Source organism: Epinephelus lanceolatus, chromosome 15 (assembly GCF_041903045.1).
Source record: "Epinephelus lanceolatus isolate andai-2023 chromosome 15, ASM4190304v1, whole genome shotgun sequence".
Classification (NCBI taxonomy): domain Eukaryota; kingdom Metazoa; phylum Chordata; class Actinopteri; order Perciformes; family Serranidae; genus Epinephelus; species Epinephelus lanceolatus.
Window position 1 is genome coordinate 24,467,983 of NC_135748.1, and position 21,988 is coordinate 24,489,970.

Sequence of the window (21,988 nt, forward strand, 5' to 3'; positions counted from 1 at the left end):
TTTGATTGATTTTGATGTTGCCAAGGGACTACATATGATTAAACTCACTGAAAGAACTGGTTGTCAAATGGCTGTTCACCCTGTTAGCGCTCATAGCTGTGACTGTCAAGCACAAACTGGAGAAGGACTCACACAGCAGACTCACAGACTCAGATAAAAGGTCAGGATCTTTAATCAGGCTCAGGTCAGTAGACGGGTGATCAGTAACTGTGCGGACTGAGCTCTCCCCCTACTCCCTCATTTTGATGAACGAAGAGAAGAGAGAAGAGAAGAAACTCACTTTAATTGAGGTAGAGTTTAAAAATAAAACAGGAAACATGGGTATGACAAATATGAACTCAGGCAGCTCGAGTGGTCATGACAGTGACTGACACAAAGCACTCAGTATGCACTCCTGAATATCCTGATGACTGGCCAACATGGAGGCTAGTTTCGCACTGTTTCCCATGTCAAAACCTATGGGATTTTTGCATTGGCTTTTGGATTACTGCAGAAAATAAGCTCTGTAGCAAACCAACGTGGTTGTTTAAACAATTGTTTAAAATTGTTCAGCAAGATCATCTTTTTTGTGATCACTGAAGCCTAAATGCAATCACCAGAAGTAAACTAACATTTGGCCATAAACGAACTACACTGGTTGCATGACCAAAAGTCATCACCATAACAAGACTGCAAAGCCTTGTTTGGTGTGACTTGACGTGTTGATGTGTTGTCTCATTTAGCCACTGTTAGCAATTGCCTTTTTTAAAGATGTTTTTTAGGGCTTTTTGCTTTTATCTGATGGTACAGATACAATTTGAAGAGGGGAATAGAGGGGGGATGACATGCAGCAAAGGACTGTGGTTTGGTGTCGAAGCTGCAGGCCCGCAACCGCTGCGGCAAGAAAACAGCCTTTGTATATGGGGTACTTGCTCAACCAGGTCAACTACTGGGCACCCTGAAACTGTCTTCAGAGTTCATGAGTGGGGTATTTACTGATGCATTTAATGTGGTAGAACAAAACGTGTTAACCACAGGCATGTTATTTTTAGGCATTTCACTAAAAATACACTGACTCTGAGACAAGGAAATGGTGAGTGGTGAGCTCATTTTTTTGATGCAGGGAGCTTAAGGTCAGACCCATATGAGGCTAAAGGCGTAAAATGTGATATAATGTCAGTCCCTACAGAGTATTTTTGTCTTTTTAAATTACGTTTATTTAATTAAATGCCTTTTCTCATACCAGAATTTTGTATTTTGTTTTCAAACATTTGATCAGCAAGTATTTGTAATCCGTACAAGATATGTTTTGATGTATTATTGTCTATCTGTGAGTGTACAGTTGTTAGCAGCCGTGTGAGGCTGTAGTCACACCAGAGCTTTGGGCTAATGTCAGCATGCTAACATTCTTACAATGACAATGCTAACATGCTAACATTAGCCTACTTACTAGCTAGCTAGCTGCTACAGAGGTTTTTTTTTTTTACCAAAGTGATGGACCAACCATTATCTAAATACATCTAGTAAATCTAGTAATAAATCTAGTAAGTAGACCTTGAGTTAAAAGAATGAAGAAGACCATTACCACTGCAATGTCTTTACAATAAATATGAAGCTACAGCTAGTTAGCTTAGCTTAGCTTAGCTTAGCGTAAAGACTTTAAACAGGGAGAAACAGCTAGCCTTGCCATTTCAATGGCATTTTCTGTGGGTGAATTGCATAAAATAATATATATACATATATTTATATATAAAATAAAAATAAATAATAGAGTTAAAATTCACAGCATCACAGTTCTCAGGGGTAATCAGGTAGGTTGAAGAGACAGTTAGCATATTGAGCACATTAACCTATATGGAGATGTATTTCGAGACCTCAGACCATGCTAATCCATACAGTCCACTTTCAAGAGCCCGGGCCCCATCATTTCCAATATAGTCCAAAAAAACAGTCCCAAATGTGAAAAAACTTGAACAGCTGATCCATGAGCCAGAAGCTTATAGCTAGCATTTTCGGAGCTGACTACCAAGCATATCAATGTTTACTCACCTAGCTGACTTGTCATGCACTCTTATGAATGCAAACTAAATAAAGATTCAATAAGAGTAAAGCACGGTTGCATCACTTTGGTACATATGGAAGAAGCAAGAACTCATTTTAACCTTCAGTCCAGGTTATCATCTCTCATAAAGGACAGGGTAGCCTTGACTTTGGAGGACTATTTCACACCAAGTGGGTTATTGGTTAAATTTGAAATTCATCAGGTTGTTTGAGTCACCCTTTCTCACCTCCTCTGTCTGTACACTTGTCTCCCTCGCATCATGATTAAACTGGAGGAAATAAATCCTCCTCCTTGTCACTTTGGTCCTTCAGAGACTTCCCTGACTTAACAACAGCTAAAACAAAATGTCTCGGAAAAAAACACTATATAAGGGTATGTACAGAAATAACAGCAGCCTACACAGAGACATTTTATGATTGAAATTAAAAAATAAAAGACAGAAAATATCAGTCAACAGACCCAATCCATCAGAGATACTTTATCTGTTTCACTTTTTGTTACACACGCATAGGGGATCTTAACTGTTGGCAATGGCTTCACTCTGCCTATCTTTGATCTCTCCATCCTGCAGGCAGCCTCCACCACCTCATTTTGCATTCAACTGCTCACTTTGTCCACTACCTTCGCAATTTTATCCTTCAGATAAATCATATGAAGCATTTGACATGTAACACTTTGTTCTATGATTAATAGAAAGGGAAGTGAAAACTGTTTATATATTCAGTGACACTGAAATTTGTCTTATTCAGCAGGGTGTTCAATCAAGATATATGGTATCTTTAAGGATCTAGTGGAACAGTTATTGGCATTCAGGGGTCCTCAGCAGCTTTTTAACTCCACCACTACACAAACACTGATCACTGAGGGTTACAGTAGAAAAGAGGCAAAGTGATGACCACATAACAAAACCAAGGATCCAGCAAAGACTGAGCTGAATGCCAGGACTTAAATACAAACCAGTCTGATGAGGAGATGAGGTGCAGGTGGAGAAAAAGAAGGAGAAGCTCAGGTGAGAGGAATAAGGTGATTGGTTGGGTAAAAACTCTGGAGCAGGGAAGGACTAACGAGGCTGATGCAGGTCAGGTGTGTAGAGGGTCAAATGAGGGAAAGGCAGCATAGGATCACAGGAAGGGAAAGAACACAGCAAACAGAAACTCAAATACCCAGAAAACACAATCCTATTAACAAATCGACAGAGTGAAAACAAAAGACGGTCTAATACAGGCAACTTAAATGATTCTATAGGCTTTGCAGAGAAAACTCAGTCCAGTCTTCCCAAAACGTCTGAAGGCATCAGGACACAGCACACAGCGACAGCTCCTCCTTTGCCTTTTTATGCTGCTTTAAATCCTGGGAAGACTTTGACACAGACACGCAAAAGGCCCCACCACCTCTTCTACACAGGAGCAAGACACACAGAATTTGTGGTGGTTTTGCCTCTTGTTTTGTTGTCGTGTTTTGTGTGTCTTCATAGTCGTTATAGTTTTTTTTTTTCTGGTGTGTGTGTGTGTGTGTGTGTGTGTGTGTGTGTGTGTGTGTGTGGCTCTTTGTGGTGGCCATTTTGTGCTTCCTTTTGTTTGGTTTGCATTTCTTTTTCATTTTTTTGGTCAGTCTCTCCCAGGCTGGTACGTGTTAACCGACATTGAGTGACATTTTTCAGGTGAAAGCCAGAGTGGCCCCTGATGATTTGGGGTCTGCTGAGTAATCCATCCATTCATTTTAGAGCTTCTGCACCAAATAGTAGCCTACAACAGAGTACAAAAAAAGTTTTGGGGAGAGAATAATATTCATATATTCCCCAGGATATCCCATCTTATCAACATTAGAAAATACGTCAGAGTGTTTACATAATTGAAACTAAAGTTAGAGATGTCCCGATCCGATATTTAGCAAAAAACGGGCATCGGCATCAGATCGGACTGCATGGAAAAATGCCGGTCCATGAACTCCGATCCAGTTTTTTACGGAGACCGTGCCAGGTTTTCCGGCCAACCCAGCGCTCCGCGATTCAAGCAGTCTATTCCAGTGATCCGCTCCAGCTCTTACTATCAATCCACCAGGCCAGCATACAGACGGCAGATACACAGAGAGTAGGAAGAGTAGCGGTCAATTTAGTTAACTGACTACTTGTTTTCTGCTCTGGTTTTTTGAGAGTGAAATTTTTATTTGGTTTACACTCTTACTGTTTAAGTAAAGCACTAAGTAGAGCACTGATGGCATTGTTTTGGGCACAATTAGTGAAATGGGAGCCATGGATGGACTACAAAAACACTACTAAAATAACTGAAAAGGAAAGGCTGCATTGTTTATTAAATGTCAACAATGTCTTGTGGTGTTAATCTTTTTTTTATTTATTAGGGGGGCAAAGCACAAGTGTGTGGAGTCTTGCTGCTATTTTAATTTCATTGTTAAACATTTTAAAGATTTCTTGTGTTGATTTATTTTCTATTTATTAAGGGGCCAAAGCAGCCAAAGCAAACCAGCTATATTTTTTATTTAATGTTAATGTTCAAGTTTAAAGTTTGTTTATTTAACCCTGTTAACAATAAACAGGTCAGTTTCTCATACCAACTGTTGTGGATCATCCTAACTAACCTGATTAAGTAGTTGTTCTTGTTAGAGTAATATTGCTTGATCAAACCTTTTCTAACATGACTGACAACAAAATAAGTGAATATGTATAATACGCGCTTGGATCGGATCGGTATCGGCCAAGTGGATGGAAGTGAAAAAGCTGGATCGGGACATCCCTAGTTAGTGTAATCCTTGTCTTTGGTAGGTCCTGGGTCTGAGGAGGTTCTGTGTACTGTGGACGATGTGAAGCGCATTTATAAGATCAGACATGTTTTTGTGCGAGGGTGGTCTGGCTTCAGTCATAATCAATCAAATCACCTTTTCTCTTCCCCTTGAAAGAACCTCGTATTTTTGCCTGTTTAAAGCAGCTCCTGGTCTGTATTAAATTTGAAAATGAAATCAGCTTTCAGGGACTTGAAACCTGCTTCAGGGAGGTAATACTAAACATTTTCGTCAAAGCTACATTGGGTGGTTAACTGAGCAGGAATGATTGAGGTGTGTTTGTGTGCTGCTGGTAAACTTTAGTTTCTTTCTGGAACAGGAAGACACAGATGAGTTCAGCTTTAGTCCACCTTAAGAAGTGCTTCATGTGCAATATCCCCCGACCCTGCCCCCACTGCAATACTTGACCAGGTTTGTAGGCGTTACTTGGTCCACATGTGGTTTAGGACACAATGTGCTTGTGGTTCCATTACGCAAGAATATTACAGCAGTGCAAATGAAATACAAAACCCCACCCAGCCACCCTCCCAGCCCACATTTAACACAGACCCCCCCCCCCCACACACACACACACACACACACATATACACACACAAAAACACACTCTCTCACACACATAGGGACACCAAGTCAGGACTCAGCAGGAAGCCACAGAGGACTGAGGAAACGCTATCTTAAACGAAAATGGGGAAACACAGGAGCTAAAGCTAAACTGATAAAACCATGACAAGATATAGGAAAATCATAAAATGCTAAAAAAAAAAATGATTAAAGTAAAACACATGGTACCAGAAAACTGCAACTGAAGTACTTCCTACATGCTATATTAGTCTATATGTGCAGTTTACTGGGGTTCAGCAAAATATGAACACAGGTGTTTATTAGAATTGAGTCGTTTACTGTGTTGTGTGAAACACACCCCACCAGCAACTAAGCCAGCTTCCTGCTTAACACCAACCGACACCAGATTTAACACTTGTCTATACACTCCTTCACACGCAAAATGTGGTCTGGCTAAATGTAAGCCAACAAGCTGTAAACCAATCATCTTATGAAGCTGTTATGTGGTATCAAACAATTACTTATGTACACATCCATGGGGATTGTGTTTCTGGCCAACTGGCGAAAGAGACACCCACATTTACTCTGTTTTTGGTCTCAGCTTCTGAGAGAAATATCTGTCTCTGCTGCTTAAAGCTGTTCACCAGCTAGTCGCTAACTGCTACTGTGTCTCAATTTGTATTCTTTTGTACTTTTGAGTGTGACAGGGTCAATTATACAGCAGTCAAATGTACATTTGTAATATTAAGTGTTATAATTACACACAAGTTGTTTCAGTTGTTATTATCTGACACGCTCAGGTCTCCATAGTCAATATGTGGAACATCTGATACTCAGTTTCTGTCCCCCTACGTTCACCTTTGGGGGTACCCCATCTATAAAGGGGTGTCTCCCACCTTACCTCTCCCCTTTTGCTGTTGTAGTCCATGGGAGAGGTAAGCAACATTGCTCTGGTAGTAATTTCCGTGTTTTAGCGCTGTTAAGACATGTTTATAAGTTCATTTTATGGTAACATAATCCTGTGTCACTTAATTTGTGTAGGGGCTGGAGCTTATATGGTTGTATTTGACGGAGGATTTTGTTTTCAGCTCTTCCTGTCATAGCTGTCAGGAGTAAATGGAGATCTCCTCCAAAGATATCCACGGTCTGGGCCTCTTTATATCAACACAAAGCAGACGACACTAGAGTCCAGTGGCTACATGAGTACATACACACCGACAAGTATGGCAAAATGCAGTGCGCTATTAGTACCCAGAGGGTGTGCTTATAATGGTTAAAGAGTTGAGTTAGGAACACTTGGCACTGATCTCATCTCTGTGTGTCAGAGAACAGGCTAAGCGATATGTTGCTTGTTTGATCGCATTGGTTCCATTTTGGTGGAGCTTTGCACACTTTCAACCTATTTTCAGAGCACCAACCAGCTGTTGCTTAGGGTCCCTCAGGGCTCAGAAGGCTCCCTGAATGTTGTTGTCACTCCTAGTATATCTGGACACTTTTTTGCACCGCATCTGTCAGAGTTCACTCGCTTGCTATATGTTATAATATCACGCACCTTACGTGCAGGTAATAAGAGTTATGATTAAGTTTGGCCGAGTGATATACATATATATATAAGATGTGAGATGCCACTATTATTGTTGATGTTGTGTTGTCCTACATTATTTTTCAGACATTAAAGTGGATTAAGTTACACAGAGAATCTGTCCCTGTGGTCTTACTTCACCCACAGCCCTGTGATAGTTAATTCAGTAACTAGTAACTTTATAGGTAAGACAGGGGAGAGAAACCTGCCTTACAATAATAAAGCTCTGTAGAGCTGAGAGGAGCTGCAGAATTGGTTCATAATAATCATAATGTGGGTTCATCAAAAAGAGCGATCCCTTTCACATTACAGGAAGTCATCATTTCATCAGTTGTTCATTTAAAATGTTTAATTAGTGCAGCTTTAAGTTGATCTTTCACATAGAAAAGTAATTTGGACTCGGTTCTTGATGTTGAAAGAAGTACTCAAACTTATTTTGAATGGTGGACCAAGACAAGGGTGTGCTGATCATGTGATTTCAGAGTGAATGAGCACTCTCTTGTCTGAAACCAAAGCTTAATGCATAAAGAGTCTGCAGAAACCCAAATTTTGAATTCATGAAATCATGAAGTGAGAGTGTTAAAGTGTAATTTTCAAACTCACAGTTGCTCCTTCAGAGGCACCAGAACAGAATCAGCTCATCAGTAACCGGATGTTGCTGTTACTCTTTTAAGCCAACAGGTGGTGCTAGAGTCAAATATCTGAGACCTGCTGGTGTCCTGCAGTGAGGCCTGGTGTGTGTTCTTACACAGACACAAAGCAAGACAAGGGGCAGACCCTGAGACAGCAAAGTCTCTGTGATGGTCTCAACTTCTGCAGTTAGGCTTCACCCCCAGAGACAATTTAAACACGTGAGCAGTTGTTTAATGGAGCTGCTGAAGCCTCTGAAGTCTGCAGTGAAGCAGACTGTCTCGTGGCGGGCTGCAGAGTGTGCAGATTGTCTGGTCAGATGGTCCCGTAGATCAAATGGGGGGAAATCAGCAATGCTTACTGAACTGTGAGATAGATGAGAAAGCATCCTGGAAACAACAGTTTGTAGTCTTTTTTAACATAACAGAGCATGGGAGCAAAATTCTTGATGCAAAGTAAAAAACTGAACCTAAATTTAAAACAAAAAAGTGTTTATAGAGAAATGATTCTTAGCTCATAATGATAATTAGAACATTTAGCACAAAGAGACTGGGACTGGTGTGAAAACTGAGACAAAGCAATTGTGAAACAAAAAGCTTAATAAAAGCATCTCCATGCTGTATGTGTCTTCCCGTCGACTGCAGTCTTTCTTGCTGTTCGAATGGCTTTGGTTCTTTATGCAGTCTGAATAACTGAGTCACAATCCAGTTGTTTTCTCTGGCAACTAAATCACAACGTAATATGCATAATTGCATGATGCATAATTTTTTTGTTGGGCCCACTTGAGCGAATGATGAGCTTATTATTGATAGCAAATTAATGCGCACGAGAGGAGAGAGAACCGTGACAGAAATTTAGGAATCACTCTGACAGATGGAAGAATCGGGCACATTTAGGATGAGATGTGTGAAATATTAGGGAATATGTTTTTACAGAAAGAAGATGTGAGACACCACAAAAATCATCATCATACACTTTTTTGTTTTTGCTGTGATAAAGAAGAGATTTTAATCTTGTATGTACAGTATGTACAAAGTAGAGTTCTTGGACCTCCAATAAAGCCCACTGTCAGTGCAGAACCATTTTAAAGAGATATACTATATCTACTGTGATGCAACAGCTCTCCATTAACGCACCTCACTAGAATCTGAACGAGAAGTGCCGTTCAGAGCCGCCTGTGCTGGGAGAGTGGAAAACCACACGAGTGATCACATTTAATGTCAAGATGCAAACTGGAAAAGTTGTCTCATGGGTGCCTTCATGTGCTCACAAGGCATCCCCAGCAGATCACATGATCATTAAATCATTATTGTAGTAATGAAGCTGTAATAATTGATGAAATCGATTAAAACGAGAAAAAATTGAATCCGTTAATTACACACAAACAACAAAAAAGATACACCTAAAAGATTCTGCAGCATGGAGAAAATGCAAAATGTTAAATCTGGTAAGTGTGGGAATGGGAACTGATAATATTCTTTTGATACCAAGGCCATTATCCATTCAGCTTAACAGTCTGCTTCTTCATCGATTCCCTTATTGAATTCCAATCAATTTTCTGTGTTGAAATAAAAGTAGGCCTACAATATTTGAATATTTGTACAGCATTCATTTTCATTTAGGTTTTCTTAGTCAAAGAAAAAATCAGCTGTTATTACACAGACAACTTGATAACGAACATGCTGCTTGTTTGTGAAGCGGTGGTCGTGCATAGAGTGTCAGATACGTGGCATTCCTGGAGTTTAAGCCCATGTCGATAGGAAAGATGATTTAGTATATTGCTAGTGTTTTCACTCTTACTTGAAATGATCATTTTACAGACATTACAAGCAGCACTCATCTTAATTCGTAAAATGAAGCCACACCTTGGATTGTTTCTTCTTCTCTGCCACGACTCCCTCTTGTTCAATAAAATGAATTATAAGCTTGGAGGCTTGTGATTACAATGGATTGGACTATTTGGAACCAGTTCTCGTTTCCCATCTCTCCGTAAAGGACAAGTTGTGTGTCCACTGAGAGCCTCTTCATAGGCTGGTATTAAGTTAAATACACTGGGATGCATTTGACCACTTAGCTTTTGTAGTGAAGCAATAACGCATCCTGTTGCATCCCCAACAAGACCTATGTCATCAATCCAAGATGTGGTGGTTCTTTTAGTGATACTGAAGTGTTGCATGACCAGCTCCAAGCTGTCCATTTATGTTCAGATCACCGACAGGCATGTTAATATGAGGTATAAACAGGATCAGAAACACAGATTTTAACAGTTTCTGGTTCTAATGATGATATAAATCTTTGTTACCATCACCTTGAAGTAAAATCTTGGATTAATGTGAGTAAGACATTATAAACTTGGGGAATATGAGGGTGATATTGTTGGAAGACCACTGAGAATCTCTGAAATCTTTGATTGTGTCAAACTCCTCTGAAAATACTCCCACACATCTCTTTGTTGCATCTGATGTGCCACTTTCCAACTGAAACCTTTTTCAGTTCTGTCACAGGACTGTGACTGTAGGATCCAAGTCAGGCTTTCTTTTGGTAGATTTTAAAGGAGATTTGAGACTTCAAAGAAGGTAAATGTTCTCATTTTATTGTATATGCTGTTTATTCCGACTCAAGTGTTCCATCACCTTGTGACATCAAGGACATATCGGAGTCTATTGCAAACTACTTTGCAGTAAAAGCTCAACTTAAGCTTGGAACAAAATGTAAAAGCATGAGAAACTAAACTATGTATAAGAGGAATGCCATTGTACTGTATGTGCTGAAACCTTGAAAAATAATCATTGTAGTAAGTGTTTGTTTCCTTTTCTTTGGCTTAAACAGCCCAGCGGCAGTTTCACTTTTATAAAACAAACAGCTTGTAGCAGGATAAAAGTAAAGGGAAGAAAAAGAACACACAAATCAGCTTTATAAATTAAATCAATTCCAGTGAAACAGTGATCTCCTGTCTCTCTGTGAACAACAAATGGCCCGTCGTCTCAGTGTCTGTCTTTGTGCTGCGAGGAGAGTGAAGAAGGTACAGAGACTCTGACCTGCAACAAAGTGAAGTCCACGCCCAGCATCACTTATGCGTCCAAACTCCAAATTTCTGATGAGGCAACTTCCTCACTGGTTCCTTGCAGCCATTTTGCAGGTTCAGTTTCCCCCTCCTCTGACCTCCAGGCGGCTGAGCCCACCTCCCTCCCTCTGTCTGTCTCTCTTCATTTCTCTGAGTGTTCGTCTCAGATGATTTCCAGAACATCGCAGGGCACGAAGCCTCTCTTCTTTCCGCTCGCCACTCTGATGAAGCCACTGCGTTCGCCCTCGCTGCTCACACAGATCTGAGGGGAAAAATGAAATCTTACTTTAATGTGGAAAACTATTAAGAATATAAAGTATAGATGATTAGTACAGTCACACAAACATATTACATACTTTTGGCTCTATACTTTTAGGGCCTTTACACAGCAAAAGTGCTTTTTTCCACGCAATTAATTTGCAGGTGCAAATGTTTTTTTTCTTGATCTGATGTTTTTGTTCACGTTCGCACCATGAATAAAGGCGAATCGAAAAATGTGTTAAAATGTTGAAAAATCTCGGTCTCTCTCTCCTAAACCCCAAAATCATGTCATCTAATGTTTTGTTTCGTACTCTCGCAAAAGGGTTTTAGTTCACCGTCATGGGAGGGTGTGTAGAGCTGCCAATATTTTAAAGTAAGAAGCTGCGATGAGTATTTTGGGGTACTTTTATAGTACTTTTCTATGAAAACCGATTAGTCGACTACTAAAATAGTCACTGATTATTCTTATAGTCGATTAGTCATCCATTAGTCGACGAATCATTGCAGCCCTAATATGCCTACACTATCATAGAACATAAGGGATGATTGATATGTTTCACTGAGGTGTCCATGGTCGGCTTTGGGTCGTTATATTTTTGTATGAAGAATTAACATAGATAAGACTATAAACAAATGCTTTCTATATGCAAACACTTTCTTGAATATCAACCACCATCAAATTGAGTGTATCCAAAAGTTCTGTCAGGCCAAGCGCACCAAAGGAGGCTAAAAACAGCGCAACCAAACAGCACCTGAGAGGACACTGTCCCTTTATGTCTAGCACTGGCTGCTGTAACCCTGCAACATCGCAGCTCCAGTTACATTGCTCCATTGCCCCCATGGGGTTACAGAGCGTGTCCCAGCCTTAACTGAATATCCCTACTTCCTGTCCCCCTACTTCTGGCCTTCTTGCTAGGACCACACCATGTTTGAACTCAACCTTCTTCTTGATCTAAACTACACACCCGTAACATTTTGTGACTCTATCTTAAACTGTTGCAACATTGGTGCATTGACAAAATCTGTCCACAGATAGACAGAAATATAAACACCTGGCAAAATACTCAAAATGGCTTCTATGGTAGTTCCCTCTCTCATCTCTGTTTTTATGTGCATCAGTCTCCACTTGTTTTTATTTTTAGAGGCATATTATTAGTCACATGTACCTGAAGGAGCTATACATGTCCAGCTGGAGTGTAATTGCTTTGTTTGAGAATTACATTTAAAGATAATGCTGATACTGCTGTTTCAATTACGCCTGTTCATCACATTGCTATGATTACAGGATGAGTACTGAGATCAAACTTTTCCTTCCTTCTTTCCAGCTCCTTATGTCTCTCACTGACCCTCACGATGGACCAGAACACATTGTATTTGCATGCTTGCTCTAAGTACTCTATAAAATCTTCCCCTGGGTTTATGTAACTGGAAAAGAAAGGCAGAGGGTCATGGACTCATCTTGTTTTCGGTGGTTTCATCTCCACTGGGGGTTGCTTACTTTAGTCTCCTCTGAGTCCGAACATGCCCTGGGAAGCATTGTGGGAAAAGGGGGCCTAATCTGAGTACAGCCATTATGCCAAAATGCTAATGTAATGGTAACTCCTAAGAGGGATTCTCTATCAGCCAACTCCAGTCGAGCTTTTCAGTGAATAAGCGTATGCTGAGGGGAGAGTCGCTGGAGGTAAGAGGCGACGTGGGAGCGGTAGGAGGGTAATAAGATGGCTAAAGAGCTGCGGGATAATGTGAATCTGATGTGCTCTAATGGCTGGGGTGTGATCATGAATTAGACACCTGGTAATGTGGATGTTTTTATGTCCATGATAAAGGTCGTTGCTTCTCCAGCCCATGATGATGACGATGTGTGATGATGACGATGTGATCAACCCTGCTAATGTTTGGTCTAAATTAATCCTTCATGTGTTTTGTCTTTGTGGCTCCAAAGGCAGGCAGTTTACCTTAACAACAATCCTATCATCACTGTCTGGTGAAAATATTTTTATTTTCAAAATGTCACTTGATCATAAGTTTTTGCCTTTACTGATATGCTAGCTCAGATAAATAGGAAATGTGGGGGAGAGAGAGAGAGAATGAATGACATGCAGCAAAGGGCCACAGTCTGGACTCGAGCCTGGGCTGTTGTGGAGGACTCAGCCTATGTGGGATACACACTCTACCAGGTGATCTAAAGGTTGCAAAATTTTCTTGCACACATTACTTAAAGCCATTATATGGGTAGTCTGAGTGGGCGGAAGTTTGCTGCATAGATCAGCCTCTCATTGGGCGGAACAAGCCACCCACTGAAGTCCCGCCCTACCACCTCCAGTTGTGTAGCAGTTTTCAAGCGCACCGTTGCTGTGGCACCGCCAACAACGACTGTGATTGGTTGAAAGAAATAAAAAAAGCCGGGGCGTTTTTTTCTCCAATCTTAAAGTGAGAGTCGGCACAGCCAGACCTTTCTTTTCTTGAGAAAGGTCTGGTGAGCAAGACTATTATATGGGTGAACTTAAACTTTCTGACTTTGGCGCTCTCCAGTGGTAGTATCTAAAGATATTGCTGCAGACATCAATAGCACTTCTCGTCACACATGCTAGATTGGATTGATTCTGTTTGACTTGGGATTTGCATCCCTGTACAGGTTACCTGCTTAATGGTGGGTCTTTAACTAATGACGCACTTGTGCTTGTGAACCAACAGAACATTTTTTCGTCCACCCTGCTGGTGTTATTGTGTTCAACAACTTTCTTGTACTGTTGTCAGGTATGAACGTCCATCAGATGGCCAGCTCCTGCCTGCATGGTCGTCTTGCGGGACAGCTGCGCTCTGAGATAAACTGAGTTCAACTTGTGGGACCTAGCAGTCACGAGATGTCACGTGATGAGGAACAACCAATCACAGCCAACAGATATCTTTCCCTTCTTCCGTAAATATCCGTCTGTGGTAACTACGGAGAAGTTGATCATTTTGGTGCAGGGCTGCTAGAGCTTTACATCTGTCCCACAGGTATAGGACGATAGGCCCACACACTTATATACAACACCTGGAGGAAGATCAGCTTTGCACTCAGGATTTCAGGTAAATAGGCTATGATACTGTGCTTGTTAAGGTTGCTTAGCAACCGCAGACACAACCTGCCACCGCACTCTTGAAAGCTGGCACAAAAAAGGCACAAAAATAGTGCCCAGCACCTAAACTTGTGTTTTCCAGGCAGTTAAAGGGCCTTTGTGTTTCATCTGCAGACCAGGCTCTTTCCATTCACCTCTCTCTTTCGTTTTTTTCATACATGGTTGAAACTGATAAAGTATCTGCTATGTCTTGCAGTGGAGGCTACAAATATGTCACTGAATCGTCTCTGAATACTGACACTGAATAATGATGACAAAACCCATCAAACATCACAGCAACTCGCTTGAAGGTGAACCGGCGCACTTCGGACCAACTATGGAAAAAGCTCGATCCTTTGGTCCTTTGCTACTTGGGCACCTGGTTGGCTGGTGAAACAGCAACAGCAGGTGTTTGCTGGGTAGCACTCTGCTGCTGCTTGCATTGTGTTAAACATCTTTAGGTCAAAACACAGAAAAAGCCTGAACAATAGGAAAAGAAAAAAAAAAGAAAAATAGAAATAGAAGGCAGAGTCACTGCAGATGCAGACACTGACACAGACGACCCATAACAACAGGGCAAGATAGTTTAGGATATTAAGGGGAACATCCGGTCCAGCCTGGTTTTAAGTGAATTCTTTTCACTTAAAATATCAATCATCTGGCTATCATCACCATCATCATCATCCTCATAAGGGTCTGTACAGTACCTGTCCCTCCTTCAGGGTGATCTGGCCTTGCTCCTTACAGCCGATGAACGTCCTGTTGCATCTGAACACTTGGTCATCAGATCGCACCTGATGAGCATAGGCTGCTGGGAAGAAGCCGATCCTGTCCTCAATTACCCCCTGAAACACAATGAAAACAGCTGACACATGGAAAAGCTGCACAGTACATAAGAGGATTACAACGCCAGTGATTAGATAAAATCCTTGAAAAAACAACAGGGGTTCTGTTGGCTGCCGTACACAAAACCTGTGTACAGTTTTATTTTAGATCGTATGCACTGATATCTACCTGATACATGGACATAAAGAAGATACAGTATCTCACATAAGTGAGTACACCCCTCCCATTTTTGCAAATATTTCATTATATCTTTTCATGGGACAACACTATAGAAATGACACTTTGATATAACTTAAAGTAGTCAGTGTACAGCTTGTATAGTAGTATAGATTTACCTTCCTCTGAAAATTACTCAACACACAGCCATCAACATCTGAACAGCTGGAAACATAAGTGAGTACACGCCACAGTGAACATGTCCAAATTGTGCTTAAAGTGTCAATATTTTGTGTGCCAACCATTATTATCTAGCACTGCCTTAACCCTTTTGGGCATGGAATTCACCAGAGCTCACAGGTTGCTTCAGGAATCCTCTCCCACTCCTCCATGATGACATCATGGAGCAGATGGATGTGAAGACATCTTGCGCTTCTCCACCTTCAGCTTGAGGATGCCCCACAGGTGCACAGGTGAGTTTAGGGCTGGATACATACTTGGCCAGTCCATCACCTTTACCTTCAGCTTCCTCAGCAAGGCAGATGTCATCTTCTAGGTGTGTTTTGGGTCATTATCATGTTGGAAAACTGCATTGCAGCTCAGTTTCTGAAGAGGAGTGATCATGCTGTGCTCTGAATTCATGTTTCCCTAAATGAACCGAGCTTCCCAGAGCCGGCAGCACTCATGCAGCCCCAAACCATGATGCTGCCACCACTATACTTGAATGTAAGCAAGGGACAGTTGTCTTGGTGCTCTTTCAGCATGTGTGGCACCTTGGTGAAGAGCACCAAGACAACTGTCCCTTGCTTACATTCAAGTATAGTGGTGGCAGCATCATGGTTTGGGGCTGCATGAGTGCTGCCGGCATGATTGCCCCTCTTCAGAAACTGAGCTGCAAGTTTTCATTATCAAGTTTTCCAACATGATAATGACCCAAAACACACCTAGAAGATGACAACTGCCTTGCTGAGGAAGCTGAAGGTGAAGGTGATGGACTGGCCAAGTATGTATCCAGCCCTAAACTCACCTGTGCACCTGTGGGCCATCCTCAAGCTGAAGGTGGGGGAGTGCAAGATGTCTTCACATCCATCTGCTCCATGATGTCATCATGGAGGAGTGGGAGAGGATTCCTGAAGCAACCTGTGAGCTCTGGTGAATTCCATGCCCAAAAGGGTTAAGGCAGTGCTAGATAATAATGGTTGGCACACAAAATATTGACACTTTAAGCACAATTTGGACATGTTCACTGTGGGGTGTATTCACTTATGTTGCCAGCTGTTCAGATGTTGATGGCTGTGTTTTGAGTAATTTTCAGAGGAAGGTAAATCTATACTACTATACAAGCTGTACACTGACTACTTTAAGTTATATCAAAGTGTCATTTCTATAGTGTTGTCCCATGAAAAGATATAATGAAATATTTGCAAAAATGGGAGGGGTGTACTCACTTATGTGAGATACTGTATACTGTATATGTCTGCACTGCAGTAACTATATACTCTATGCAGGTGTTACATCAGGTACAGTATCCATTGTTCAAAGACCAAACAGGCCAGATGTCTGCGTTTATCTACAGCCTGTAGAGAACAGCAACAGAGGTTAAATGCGTGACGAGTTTCTCCACGGTCTGGTGGCAGCCGGCTGCCTCTGTACAATCACGTGTTGGCCCTTTTGTCTCCCTAATTTATCTGTCATGCAGTTGTGTCCTGCGGTGGCCTGTTGCCTCGCTCCTATAATTTACAGCTGGAATTCCTGTAATTTATCAATTCATTTCTCACGTGGGCATTGTTGGGGCTTTGTGGAGAACACACGTCTCAACAAACCTAAACTAGACGACAACAAACATCTTAGAATTTTTGCACTTTGGAACGCTGATTGGTTTCGTACCTACCTTCCACCAGTCCTCATTGGAGTCATCAGCCAATAAGATTCTGTCTCCCGCACTGCAATATAGAGCAAAACAAAGAAGAAATTACTCAAAAAAGGTCAATTTTGTTCTCTTTGAATCTACATGTTTGGATAAATCCATGTAAATTTTGATACGCCACCTTAGCCCTGTGCTTTAGTGGTACATGTCCGCAAACAAATTTGAAATAAATCTAATTACTGATCAGCTATCCTACAATACAAGGTCAATGATCTGTATTTACATCTCTGGATGTAAATCACGGATCATCAGCTCGTGAGGATGTTGACTTTTTACCTGGAGTCTGTTAGCTTTAGCCTCCATCTTTTAGCACAATATGCATGCATGTACCAATTAAGAGCCTCTTGAAGAACCCCTTCAAACGTCCTCCCCTGACCCTTATTAAACCCCTAAAAACGTATCACTGTTTGTCAAACTGACATATTTTGAAGTTTTTTTCAATGAAAAAAAGGCTAATCGCTCTCTACAAAGTTAAAAAACATCACAGTGATAGATAACATGAACCATCAGTTGGACTGTGTTATCAAACAGCTAATAATTTGTTGCCAATGTTAGATAAAAACCACATTTACACAAAACGTTTAGCTGAAAACGGAGTTGTTTCTAATTTTCCTTTTTGATAAAAGTTCCACGTTCAGATGACAGCATTTTGATAACAATCCCCGTGCACACCGATCCGAAAAAATGACCAAAAACACTGTAGTGTACATGCCGGGCCAGTAGTTGGCGGTGTGACTTTTAATGAAACAACACGCGCCCGCAAACAAGCGTTTCCTTCTACAGAGCGGTGATGTATAAACAAACAAAATGGCAACCGCACGAACGTTTGTCTGGATGGACGATGAGGTGGAGTTGCTACAGTAAATCTACACTTTGCTGGAGAAGCGTTGATACATTCAACAGATTTCCAAAAAATTGCACTCTGGAACCCGTTTTCAAAACGTTGCGTTTTCAGGCACCTGAAATGCCGCTGTCATTTAAACGATGAGCCAAAACACAACTAAAGTTTAGCGTTTACAGTCGAAATTGTTGTCGTATAAACAGGACCTTAGCTTCAGGGGCGGACTGGGACTAAAAAACAGCCCTGGACTTTGACTCGGCCCAGCCCACAACAACCGGTGCGCATACGGTATGCGCTTCCTTCTTCTTCAATTTGATTGGTGGCCGGCCGGCTCATAGATATCTATGGGCCGGCTGGCATCCAATTTAAAGGCTGCCACCTAGCGGACTGGACGTGGAACAGTAGATTATCAGGGAGAAAAAGGGGAAAAACAAAACAAAACAAAACAAAACAAAAAAAAAAACGGTGATGACTGCGTGGCGGCCGCCGGCCGTCCTGGAGTACTGGCTGTTCTGTGTTGTTGATCCATTAACAAATCAAGTTACTGCAGGTTTTGAAAAGTAAATCACAGGGTGAATTAAATAACAACCGTAAGCTATTGTAAGTGCTGATGACATTAGAGGAGCTTCACCTCTCCTCTTGATCTCTTTAAGAGGCCTTCTAATACATGAATGCCGTGAAGTCGAGCAAAAAAAAAAAGAAGGTGTTTGTGTTTTCTAAATCCTGTTTGCTGTGAGTAATTCGTCTTTGTCCAGGAAACGCATGAATCATTTTACCCCATCGCCGCATGCACCATAATTACTAGCATCTGTTCAAAGCCGTTGGCTAAATTTAACCAATAAAAATCAAAAGGACCAGCACAGTTGAGCCAAATGTTGGTTTACGTAATTTCCCTTTTTTTTTTTCCTCTTGTGGTTCGGTTATAACACTGGCTCTCCTTTGCTTGGTAATGCTCACCGTGACTCAGAAAACACTGTTCATTGTAGGTGAGAAACAGCACAGCACCCGACGTTGTTAAAAACTTCTAAAGTGATGTAAACAAAGTAGATACATGTTGTGTGAAAGAATAACAGGAAGTGTACCATATGAGCATCTCCTTTGAATATTTAGTTCCTCATGAAAAACTAAAAAAAGAAGTGGGAAAACAGGTTTGAAATTACTGTCCGTTAAATAACAAAAAACAACAGTGGGTTTTCTGATTCTGTATTCTCAAAGTGCCGAACTCATCATCATTACAATCACCACATAGTCGAAGGTAATCATGTAATCAGAGCATGTAGCCGCAACCGAAACTAATCACAAACCTGATTTTCTCACTTAAAATGAAAATTGAACCTTTTCATTAAAGATTCCATTTTTCCCCGTTTGTGATTTATGTGTTAGCGTTTGATGTATTGATTACTGTCTGCAGCCACAGCCCGAGGAGAAAAACATTGATGTGGGCTCACACAGGAGAGTGAAACTGAAACAAAGCTTGGTGAACTTTGTGGCGTACAACAGGTATCGGTGGAGTCCAACAGAAGAAGTCAATGAATTTTAAATTACGCCTGATGAGTGAAGCTTTTCTCGACCGAAGAGAGAGGATGTATTCATCAGTGTGTGTGTGTGTGTGTGTGTGTGTGTTGGAAAAAGACGGAGAGAACAAGTGCGCTCTCATATCCCTAAATCCTCGCAGGATTTCTGAGAGAACCAGGAGCAAATGGGTACTTATGCTGAAGGACTGCTCATCGTGAACACTCTACCAGAGGGCTTGTTTCATCCAAAGTATGTTGCAGTTGATGCCCTATCAATTATGGTTAAGGAAGGGATAAAATCTGTAGTCTGAGTTTCAGAATCTGTTGGAGGTAATAAGACAGACTATTCTGCATTAACAGAATATGTATGCTAGATGGTTATAGTCACTGCTGGCCTTGTAGTCGAACTGGATTTACGGCAGCGGGCTTGGAGAGAAGTGAGCAAAGCCATAGGGTTACATGGTAAGTTCTGAAAATATATATTTGTGACTAGTGTAATCTGTTTTGTTGAGCTGCTTCTTAGCAAAGTGCTCTGAGAAATTTAAGTTGGTCTTTTTTGGTGGAAGGTAAACAATGGAAGAAGTGAAGCAGTCATGCGCTGCCGTGGAAAGCTTAATGATCACGTAGCTTCACTGTGACAGAGCCCATCAGTTTGTACAGTACCACTCTGAATGAGTTTTTGCATTTTGGCCGTTGCCACCTTGGTTTTATGGAGCCAGAAGTGAGCATATTTAAATGAGAGGGTGATGCTGTGGTGGAGCGAGGGGTGAATCACGCCCAACTTGTCATTTACAAGGGTCAGATTCAGATTTAGATCAACTTTACGCTCTAAAGCATACCCTGCCTCATCATCAGTTTTACGCTAATGGGACCATAGTCTGCCGGTCTCTCTCTCGTATCCCATCGCTGCATCTTGCTAACTCGGCCATTCTGGATGTCACTAACTCGGCTTCTTCTCCGGAGCCTTTGTGCTCCACTGTCTCTCAGATTAACTCGTATTGCAGCGGTGCCTGGATAGCATGACGTGTGTGGTTGTGCTGCTGCCGTGGTCCTGCCAGATGCCTCCTGCTGCTGCTGCCATCATTAGTCATTAGTCATTAGTCATACTTCTACTGTTATTATACACATATGATTATTATTACACATGTATACTGCCAGATATTAATACATACTTTCAACATATTGTACCACAGTAGCCAGAATTATAACTATAATATTATTACTTTCATTAATGTTGCTGTAAGCTACTGTCATTACCGTCTGTCCTGCATCTCTCTCTCTCTCTCTCTCTCTCTCTCTCTCTCTCTGTCTCTGTCTCTCTTTCTGTCTCATTGTGTCATACGGATTACTGTTAATTTATTATGCTGATCTGTTCTGTACAACATCTATTGCACGTCTGTCCGTCCTGGAAGAGGGATCCCTCCTCAGTTGCTCTTCCTGAGGTTTCTACCGTTTTTTTTCCCCCGTTAAAGGGTTTTTTTTGGGGAGTTTTTCCTTATCCACTGTGAGGGTCCAAAGGACAGAGGGATGTTGTATGCTGTAAAGCCCTGTGAGGCAAATTGTGATTTGTGATATTGGGCTTTATAAATAAAATTGATTGATTGAATTGAATTTAAAAAATTCTAATCATGCTATTTTAACAAAGACTTGAAACTAGCAACTGAGACAACAAACTCCTTTGGGAAATGTTTACTGAGGTAATAAATCAAGTGACAAGAAGGGTAATTTTCTCACAGACTTGAATACAATCTGACTTCTTTTGCCAACCAGTAGAGTCGCCCCCTGTTGGCCATTAGAAAGAATGAAGGTTTAATGCACCGCTGCATTGGCTTCACTTTTCAGACTTGCCGGCTATGTCCACTTCTTTTATACAGTCTATGGTGTTGAAGTTACTCTTAAAGATCTTTTTTGTTCTCTATGGCGGCACCCATGGCACTAAGCTGTAATTGCAGGTGTGTTTTTGGATCTCACTTTCCAGGCCATAGCAACTGTTTACTTGCAAAGCGAACAGAGACTGGGATAAACAGTGCGCTGCTTTACAGACAAGTTGAAGAGCGAGTCTGTTGCTGGCTGTTGTGGCCTCCGCCTACCCTCTCTGGTGTACCAACTGCTGCTGGGTGATGGAAAACTAACTGTGCGCCACAGACACCCACTTCGTAATGCTGGAAATACAGCATCATCAGTGGATCACCATTGAGTTACCTCACTGGGCCATAGATAGTGATTTAACAGATATTTATTTAATGAAAATCTTTGAGATTATTACTTAAAGTTGATAAGTAAAGTAAATTAATGTATATTACTGTTCATTTTATTTAGATGTAACTGCCAGTGATGGTGGGCTTGATGTCATTTTGCCTTTTTGGTTTGTTGACATTGCTGTAGTTCTTTTTACCCAATCGTAAATATCACTGTCATAAGAGGTGCCCAATATCTCCAATTACGACCACAAAGCTGACATGGAGCTTTCTTTCATAGGTTTGTCTGAAAAGCGACACGTACTTCCTGCTGCTTTCTCTCCATATTCTCAGTTAAACTGGCTTTTATGTATTGGCCAGCGCAAATCGAACATAGCATCCTTTTAACCAAAATAAAATGTTTTTTTTAACCAGAATTCAAAAATAATATGTCCCTTCTCAGCCCCTGGTAGACTGTCTATGCCTCATGG

General features: G+C 41.2%; 1 protein-coding gene across 2 annotated transcripts in view; it reads right to left on the bottom strand.

Moving 5' to 3' along the window:
* Positions 1-10,199: 10,199 nt before the first annotated feature.
* stac (SH3 and cysteine rich domain) overlaps positions 10,200-21,988 on the bottom strand; it is a 45,129-nt gene continuing 33,340 nt past the window's right edge. For both annotated transcript variants that reach the window (XM_033643583.2, XM_033643581.2), the window contains 3 exons: positions 16,930-16,981; positions 14,744-14,881; positions 10,200-10,936 (listed from right to left, as the gene is read on the bottom strand). In XM_033643583.2, the coding sequence (XP_033499474.1) occupies positions 10,838-10,936; positions 14,744-14,881; positions 16,930-16,981 (289 nt within the window). In that variant the 3' untranslated portion in view covers positions 10,200-10,837. The remainder of the gene's footprint in view (positions 10,937-14,743; positions 14,882-16,929; positions 16,982-21,988) is intronic.